We start from the raw sequence: 10,000 nt of genomic DNA, 5'->3' as shown, positions 1-10,000 counted from the left end.
AATGATTTCTCTTTTGCTTTTTCTTTTTCTCTTAGGGTACCACCGATCAGTCTTTGGATAACTTTGGACCAAAAACGTTTCGATTGTATACCTTATTCAGCACAACATTTTTCTCAAGCAGCACCAATACAAAATGGGCTGTCTTTGGATGTTTTCTAGTAACACTAATAATCGGAATGATGTATTTGGTTCATATTCTATGGAGAGAATCAAACATGGCGGGTAAGTAGAATATCCTTATCTGTGACCCTAAAAGATCTGACGGTGATAATGGTGAGATTGTATTATTAGGGATTCGAAAACTACAGGGTGGGTGGCAGATGGATATGACAGTGATAAATGATGAAGATAATGGTGCTGATGGTAATGGTGATGGTAATGTATATATATATATATATATATATATATATATATATATATATATATATATATATATATATATATATATATATGAGTGTTGGTGGGTACTTGTAGGTACGAAAGTGCTCGATAATGATGGTTAGAGCTAATATAGATAGTATGCGCTTGGCCAAGGAGTTCACAACATTGCCATCCGGAAGTATAACGGACCAACACACAAACTCTGTGTAACAATGAGCTTTTATAGTCTGGTTAATACAGTTTAGTGAGAACAACTCACAAACGCGGATGGCAAAAACAATAACAAAGGCCTGACTGACGTCATCTGCATACTATCTATAGAATGCAAATTTTCACTCACATTTTGGTGGTCGAGACGACTCGTTTCTGTGTTTTCACGTCTCGGACATTACAATGGATTACGCCGACTGAAGACGTGGAAAACACAGAAACGAGTCGTCTCGGCCACAAAAATGTGAGTGAAAATTTGCAAACTAATATATATATATATATAATATATATATATATATATATATATATATATATATATATATTCACGCACGTTCGCTTCCACATAAACAAGTGTATAATAATATAAAGCTTACAATATTTTGTCATTAGTGTTGATTGGGCCGATGCCAAATGGTTAAATAGGAATTATGGCAAACGAACCCCCCAATTTCTTCCCTCCCTTTTACCCCCCCCCCCCCCTTTCCCCGCCGAAAACAAATAGAAAGAACAAAAAAACCTCAACGGATGATATATTTGGGTCAAAACCATACTTGACAAAATGCCAAATCATATTCATCTAAATGTGACGTCCCTCCCAAAAACGGTATTAAGCGATGGTGATTAACATATAAAACAATTGAAATAGGTTTCAATAGTCTGATGTCACGTCCGCCCAGCAACGAGCAGCTTGGTTCTTAACAAAGTAAATCGGTACGTTTTATTTTTCATGCTGGCTAGAACTTTTTTTCATATGTCATGTGATCAGAATGTATAAAAGTCAAAACATGATATGATTTATAATGGTTTTCTCTTCCGGATACACTTTTATGCTCGTTGGAGAAGTACTTCATAAGAGCGTCGGCCATTTCTTTTTCGATAGTTTAGAACCAGTTACTAAGTGCGTCATTACGAGGGAAGTGACGTCACGACTGTAAGAGCCTATTCTACGGTTTCTACAGAAAGAAGACGAAGAAAGAGGGGGAGTGGGAGGAGGAGAAGAAGAAGAAAAAAAAAAGGAAGAAGGAGAAGAAGAAGAAGAAGAAGAAGAAGAAGAAGAAGAAGAAGAAGAAGAAGAAGAAGAAGAAGAAGAGGAAGAAGAAGAAGAAGAAGAAGAAGAAGAAGAAGAAGAAGAAGAAGAAGAAGAAGAAGAAGATCATCGTCATCATCATCACCGTCATCATCACCATCATCATCATCATCATCAACATCATCATCACCGTCATCATCATCATCATCATCATCATCAACATCATCATCATCACTGTTATCATCATCATCATCATCCTCATCATCATCATCATCATCATCACCGTCATCATCATCATCATCATCATCATCATCATCATCATCATCATCATCTGTAGCTATTAGTTAAATGATTACGTGTCATTACTGAATGGATTTCGCGGCCATTCCATCCACCCAACCACCCAGCTCCTACTCACACAGGCCTCATGCATATTCAACAAACAAGGCAAGCCGTCTACCATTCACTACTACACTATTCACCAACAATGACAATACACTTTTGTATACATTTGGGGCACAGAACCTTTATAGATAGTATGCAGATGACGTCACTCAGGCCTTTGTTATTGTTTTTGCCATCCGCGTTTGTGAGTTGTTCTCACTAAACTGTATTAACCAGACTATAAAAGTTCATGGTTACACAGAGTTTGTGTGTCGGTCTGTTATACTTCCGGATGGCAATGTTGTGAACTCCTTGGCCAAGCGCATTCTATCTATAAATTAAATGTGTATAGAAGCTCATAACATTGCCATCCGGAAGTATAACGGACCAACACACAAAACTGTGTGTATCCATGGACGTTTATAGTCTGGTTAATACAGTTTAGTGAGAATCACTCACAAACGCGGATGGCAAAATACAATAACAAAGGCTTGAGTGACGTCATCTTCGAACTATCTATACCGATATTGATGCTATGCGTTTTGGTAAAATACTCATAAAATCCGCCAGCCGGATATAGATAGTATGCGCTTGGCTAAGGAGCTCACAACAATACGCCTTTTTTTTTTTTAATACATTTGGGGCACAGAACTTTAAATGTGTATACCGATATTGATGCTACGCGTTTTGTTAAAATACTCATAAAATCCGCCAGCCGGATATAATTAGTATGCGCTTGGCTAAGGAGCTCACAACATTGCCACCCGGAAGTATAATGAACCAACACACACAACTCTGTGTAACCATGAACGTTTATAGTCGGGTTAATACAGCTTAGTGAGAATTATTCATAAACGCGGATTGCAAAAAACAATAAGAACGACCGAAGTGACGCCAACTTCATTCTATCTATAGATAGTTCGAAGATGACGTCACTCAGATCTTTGTTATTGGTTTTTTTGCCATCCACGTTTATGAGTAATTCTCATGGAACTGTTTTAACCCGACTATAAACGTTCATGGTTACACATAGTTTTGTGTCTTGGTCCGTTATGGCAATGTTATAAGCTTCTTAGCCAAGCGCATACTATCTACATAACGTTAACATTTTCTGACCAAACTGTAAAGAGAGCTTTTTGTCAAAATACTTCTAAGTAGTTCTATGTCATTGATATGAATGGATTCAGTTGATCTTATATTATTATATTATATTATATTATATTATATTATATTATATTATATTATATTATATTATATTATATGCAGATTATATTATATAATACATTGTAATATACATCCTATTCAAATTATGACCTTTTTTTACTGACACTAATACACGATACCTATTGATATAGAAAATGATATGTGTCCCATCGCGACACTTCGGTAATATCGGGGTATGAATTATAGAAGGAACGAAATTGACGTTACTCAGCTTGCATTTTATGGGACAGCGTGGCTCAGCGGTACGGTCTTTGCTTCGTACCCAAAAGGTACCGAGTTCGATCACCCGCCGCGCTGTGTGTCCTTGAGCAAGTCACCTCGCCCTGGCTCATTTTGCGGCGATGCTCTGCGGCTTACGCCTGGGTTATTCCAGTCTTTCCTTGGAATAGACCCTAAAGACTAATTTCCTAATGGACATGAATAAAGGCAATGTTATTTTGTTTTGTTGTTATTTATTTTGTATTTTTTAAAACTGTTTTAAGACCGCCATTCATTCTTGTGATTACTTCTCTTTAAATTCTATTAATCAGAACCATAGACGTTCAAGGTAACACATCGTATAGGAGTGTGTCGATACGTTTTATCCGACTGTACGATGTTGTGATTATTTTACCTAAACGCATAGCATCTGGTATCCGATTAAAACCGGATAACTGGTAACTGGGTATCTGGCAATCAATAAATATGTTATCTTGAATAGGCTTCAACAGTCATGACGTCACTTCCCTCGTAATGACGCATGGTAACTTAGTAACTGGCTCTAAACTATCGGAACAATGGCGGACGCCCTTATGAAATATTTCTCCGACGAGCATAAAAGCGTATCCAGAGGGAAAAAAAAACAAAACATTATAAATCTGATCATGTTCTGACTTTTACACATTCTGATCACAAGACATATGAAAAGTTCTAGCCAGCATGAAGAATAAAAGGTACAGATTTTCTTTGTTTAGAACCACGATGGCCACCGTTGCTGGGCGACGTGACATCAGACTGTTGAATCCAATTCCTTCCAGTAACGAATGTATGCCCTTTTCCAAACTAAGAGTCGATAAGTGGCGAAACTGCTTAATATCGTACAACAAAGCAGTTATGCAAAAATTGCAGACGAGTGTTCATGCTGTGCTCATTCGTGCATGCATGCGTGTACTGATACACACCATTCGATGACGTCATCAATGGCATTGCCTTGATCTCCATCCAAGGGAATGTACTCTAGCTACCTTAATCCATATTGTTGTGTACACTTTTCATTCCGCATGTTGTTAAGGGGGGACCTGTAGTCAAAAATCCATTTTTGATTGTAATGCTAATATTGCTATTCCCTTGTTATTTTAAGGTGGTAGGAGGTCTAATTTGATGATTAACACCAAAAAAAGCCAAAAAAAAAAATTTTTTTAAACATAGTGAGAAAAAATAGGCTAAAAATAGACCAAAAATCCCAAAATTTCTTACAGTAATGCAGCCAAAACCAACGAATAGATCTCTTCCAAATTTACACACAATGTTTCTTACAACAAGAGCTATACCATGACGTAAAGGTTTAGCAATAGTCCTGAAAATAAATTTTTAAGAATTTTTTTTCGATTTCGGCTGAAAATTTGGCGCGGAATTACAGTAAAAATTCGATTTAAAAATTCATAAAACTGCTCAATTTTAGTTTACCCCAAAACCCCTACGTCATGGTACAAAACACATTATAAGAAAGATTCTGACCAAATTTGAAGACAATCTGATGGAAAATAATCCAGATATGAATGTTAGAAAATCAGAAAATGACGCAAAATGGAGTTTTGAGAAAACGCAAAATTTGTCTTTAATTTGATAATAAAGTTAATTTTGCAGACAAGCAAAGGAAAACATCCATCAAAATTTCAAAGTATATTCAATATAGAACAAGAAAACAGTTAAATTTTGTACATTTATCAAATTCTGAAAAAATTATGATCGATTCGCTAACCCATACCCCTAAGAAAAAATTTGCGGAAAAATTGAATGATATCAGTTTTTTACAAAAAAATTAATTTAGCGATCAAATATGCTTTATATTTATAAAATTCATCAATTAAATCTCATAAACTAATAATGTGATGTATAATTTGATGTTAAACACCCAAAAAAAAACTCAGAATTTTTTAAATAAAATTTTTAAGGGCATTATAGGCTAAAATTAGACGTAAAACCCTAACATTTCTAACATAGATGCACCAAAAACTAGCATATAAATTTCTTTCAAATTTAAACACAATGTTTCTCACATAAATAGCTATATCGTGATGGAAGAATTTATCAACAGTCTGGAAAATAAATTTTTTAGAATTTTTATTTGATTTTGACTGAAAATTTGGCGCGTATCGACAGAAAAAAATGAATTAAAAAATTTTTAAAATTGCTAAATATTAATTTACCCCCAAAAACTTCCATCATGATGTAAAAGACATCATAGAAAAGATTCTGAATAAATTTGAAGATGATCTAAAGGAAAATGGCTAAGATAGGATTGCTAGAAAATCAGAAAATGACATAAATCGGAAATTTGAGAAAGCGCAAACTTTTTTAATAATTTGACATTGAGACTGATTTTGCAGGCAAGTAAAAGAAATGATCCATCAAACTTTCAAAATATGACCATTATAGGACAAGAAAACAAGAAAACTTTATAATTTAATCTAAGTCTAAAAAATTTATAATCGATTCGCTAACGCATACCCCTAAAAAAAAAAACAAACTATAAAATTCAATTTTTTCCGTATTCAGAGATAAAATAATTTTGAGGTCAAATATGATTTATATCTTATGAATTCATTATTGTAATCACAAAAACTAATTATTTACTGTATACAATAGATTATAAAGAGATTTCTAGATATATTAAAAAGTCTCGAAATATGATTTCGTAAAATATGATATGGCGCGCTACCCTCATTTTTCAATGCTGCTTGAGAGACAAGTCATATAAAATTAGATATCTAGTCAATTTTAACTGCAAAATCAATTCTATTTTAGACAATAAAACAGCTAAATGATGCAAATAGATATAGCTCAGAATAAAAAGCAATTTGCTTTCCCAAACCCCTTGGAAATAAATTCCTTTCGCCTCAACGCAGGAAAAATCAACACCACTTGTTTGCCACCGCTTTTTTAGTACCGTAGTTCCACAAAGAGGGTTGATCTTGCTCTGGTTGGTAAAAAAAAAAGAAGAGATATTTCATTAGCAATTTTTGGAAATACATTATAAGTCATTGACATAAAATGCATCTGTCAAAGAAAGACCAATAAATAAAATGGTCATTATTCACACCAACACAGTTGAAATTTCATTGTTTTTACATCCACAGAACAGAACTCTTGGCGACAAACAATTTTCTGTTATTAAGTTAATATATTCAATAGTAATTCATTTCAAATGATGTTTTATCATTTTCATTTAGAAAAATGATTATTTACTTTATTGATCATTAATCAAAAATGTAAAGGCGCTATGGAGATTTGGAAACATTACTAACCAGTGTCAAAAAGTACATGCAGACACTCTGCTGTGCTGGCCCAGATGATGGTTTGCTGGTTGATCAGTTTGCCACAGGAGGGCCTCAACACACCTTTCCAGAATAGCCCTTGAGCCAGCATCTTTATTTATTGTCAGGACACCAGTACAGTCAACTGAATTCTTTCATGTTAGCTGTCGATGAAAACAAAAAATTAAATTAAATTCACTGCAGTGAAAATGGCACATATGCCAATGCCATTGCTAAAGTTTAAAACAACAACAACAATAATAATAATAATAATAAAATAATAATAATAATAATATAATAATAATAATAATAATAATAATAATAATAATAATAATAATAATAATAATAATAATAATAATAATAATAATAATAATAATATATAAAATAAATAATTTGGAAAAAAAAAATTATCTAACATTGTCATTATCATTATCCTAGACATTTCAAACACTACTAAAACTGCTACCACTACAGACCTTATCATTATCTATCATAGATATTTACTCTCTCTTTCTCTCCCTCTCTATCACTATCTCTCGAACATAACATACCAAACCCAATTTTCCGATATAAAACCCCCCCCCCCCCCCCCCCCACCTCCAAAGAAAAAAAATTGAAAAGTGTGGACGATGTATGCAGTATCAGCCAAAATAAAGATAATTACAATAACTGAATGAAAAGTATTTTTTTTAAAAGGGTCCTGATCCTGAGACTGAGAATGTCTTTTCTTCTTGTGAGTCGCACGAACTTCACGAACCCTCTATTGACAGTCTTGATCTTGACAAATTTGGAAACATATTGACTGGGAATCGAACCTTGAAACATCTGATCAGGTCTAGGTTTTATCGCCTGACATGGAGGGCTGATTTTGTTTGGGGAGGGGGGGGGAGTAGTATTTTATTATTGTTTGGCCCTGTTATTTTTCATAAAATAAAGTTAACTTGCGATAACAACGAGTGTGTCAGCTGATGCACAGTCGAACAAACACACAATCTCACAAGGCATGTTTAGTTATAAAAATAAGCAATAAATTAAAATGTGGTGTATTTCTTATGCTTACCTTGTAAACTGAGTATTCTGTGACTTGAATAGAGTGAAGAATTACCAAAGTTCATCAAAATCAACTTGTAATGCGATGAGTGAGGTCCAAAAGCGAATGAATTCATAATATTGTAAACAAAGCCAGGGACAGTCAGGGAGCGGCCATTGCGCTATCGTGGTGCATTGTGGGTCACTATTGCCACGTTCGAGGATAAATTTAGATCGGAATCATGTTTTGTTACTAAATTTAGACGCACCGTGACCTGACCTCTCAAATCAACCAATGAGAGCTCGTGACATTGTATAAATGGTATTCACTATTTGACCTTGTGATAATTCATGTTTATAATCATGATGTCGATGTTGCCAGATTGAAAAAGAGAAATGGCTAAGCTTTCCATCGATATGCGCCATGACCGGGTGGATAGGCTTTGAATAGCTGTTGTCAAGACCCAAACATTTGACAATATAGACCTTTAGAAAATAAAACGTGGATACCTACGTTATAAAACTGCATCAAAAACACGTTTTTAATTGAAAAAATGAAATTTTCTTTATATTTTAGGATTCTAGAATAATTAAACTACCTGAAAAGTGGACTAGCCCAATTTGGCCGAAAAAAATTTTTTTAACCAAAAATGACTACAGGTCCCCCCTTAACGGTCTAACGCGCAAGGCAATTGTTATAATGAGAATATCATAACTCATAACATATAATATAATACGGTAGCTTATTTTAGATGGAAAGAGAGAGAGAGAGAGAGAGAGAGAGAGAGAGAGAGAGAGGGAGAGAGAGAGAGACAGAAAGAGACACACACACACACACAGAGAGAGAGAGAGAGAGAGAGAGAGAGAGAAAGTTAGAGAGTTAGATAGCTAGATAGATAGATAGATAGACAGATAGATAGATAAACAAATAGACAGATAGATAGACAGATAGACAAACAGATAGATAGATAGAGATATTTTAAGACAGAAATAGAGCAATTATTATTATTATTATTATTATTATTATTATTATTATTATTATTATTATTATTATTATTATTCGAAATGTTGAAATGTATCCCCTTCACACAAAATCGATCATGGTCTTTAAGTACCCTACTTAGCTGAAGGGGTCTTTCGATTACCTATCCTTCAGACTTTGAAAAAAAAATATTGTTTTTTCTTTGTTTTTTCTTGGAAAAAGGGGGGGGGGGGGTTGTTTTAGTTTTTTTAACTCTTTCCTTACCGATGATTTTCAGTGTTTTTCCCAAAATGACAGGCTTACCCAGCATAACATTTGATTTTTTAAACTCAAACAAGCTCCCTACAAAAACAACTTCTTATGAATTAAACAAAGATCATTCTTCAAAGTTTGTGTTGTACAAAATAGATTTGAATAGGAAAAAATGTATATTGTGTCGTAACAAATGTGACCATTTTGCTGTAGGTGGTAAGGGGAGGGTTAAGGCGGCGGAGTGGCAAGCGGTATGGTATTCTCTATGGTATGGTCACCGATGAGAGGATGGGATGGGATGGGAGAAGAACATTGAAATAGACAGAAAGATGGGGTGGTGGGGGGGGGGGGGGGGGGGGGTTAACGGTGTTCGAGGAGATGAACTGGCAAAACTCTTTTCTTCAGAGAAACATTGTTTGGCATTTTCGGTTTTGTACCTGAACATAAAAGAAATTTCAAAACTAGCGTCTTGTCTTACTTGAGAAGAAGTCATCAGAAATCAATCTGAGAGCAGACAGTAATGTGCGGCTATGTGGTCTTGTGGTATGACACTCGCTTTCGCATCGGAAGGTCCTGGGTTCGAGCCTCGCTCGCTTGGCGCATAGTTGAGTCCTTGGAGAAGGAAGGCTCTTTACTCGCATTCTGTCACCGTACTCAGGTGTTAAATGAGTACCTGGCCTTTAACAGCGTTGTCTCTGTCCGAAAAAAATTGTAATGTCGCCTAACATGCGTCATGTCTCGTCCTAAAATGTTAAATGTTGTTGTTGGCTAGGGACCCCTTGTAAAGCGCTTTGAGCACATTTAGTGGATATTGCGCTATAAAAAGCTTAATTAAAAAAAAAAACTATTGATAGAACGAATTTGACGTCACTCAGTTTTTGATATTGTTTTTAGCCAGCCATTTTTAGGAGTAGTTCTCACTAAATGAATGCTGTCAATCAGACTATAAACGATCAAGATTACACACCGTTTTGTGTGTTGGTACGTTATTCCGGC

General features: G+C 34.8%; 2 protein-coding genes and 1 long non-coding RNA gene across 5 annotated transcripts in view; 1 reads left to right on the top strand and 2 right to left on the bottom strand.

Moving 5' to 3' along the window:
- Positions 1 to 10,000, top strand: part of LOC144981163 (uncharacterized) — a 457,713-nt gene that overhangs the window by 89,939 nt on the left and 357,774 nt on the right. For both annotated transcript variants that reach the window (XM_078929317.1, XM_078929318.1), the window contains exon 4: positions 36 to 222. In XM_078929317.1, the coding sequence (XP_078785443.1) occupies positions 36 to 222 (187 nt within the window). The remainder of the gene's footprint in view (positions 1 to 35; positions 223 to 10,000) is intronic.
- The window catches only part of LOC144981164 (uncharacterized), a 289,898-nt gene that overhangs the window by 239,910 nt on the left and 39,988 nt on the right, over positions 1 to 10,000 (bottom strand). The window lies entirely within an intron of this gene.
- LOC144981162 (uncharacterized) lies at positions 5,444 to 7,949 on the bottom strand. Of its 2 annotated transcripts, XR_013647027.1 has the most exons (3): positions 7,802 to 7,949; positions 6,733 to 6,905; positions 5,444 to 6,404 (listed from the first exon to the last, which is right to left on the bottom strand). It is a non-coding gene; the product is annotated as an uncharacterized LOC144981162 (long non-coding RNA). The 2 variants fall into 2 exon arrangements; XR_013647028.1 differs by lacking the exon at positions 7,802 to 7,949 and having other exon boundaries at positions 6,733 to 6,992.

The sequence above is a fragment of the Berghia stephanieae genome, chromosome 10 (genome assembly GCF_034508935.2).
Source record: "Berghia stephanieae isolate SIO BIC M18660-M18661 chromosome 10, UCSD_Bste_1.3, whole genome shotgun sequence".
Classification (NCBI taxonomy): domain Eukaryota; kingdom Metazoa; phylum Mollusca; class Gastropoda; order Nudibranchia; family Aeolidiidae; genus Berghia; species Berghia stephanieae.
The sequence above is the reverse complement of the archived record's forward strand: the minus strand, read 5'-3'. Positions and strand labels throughout refer to the sequence as shown.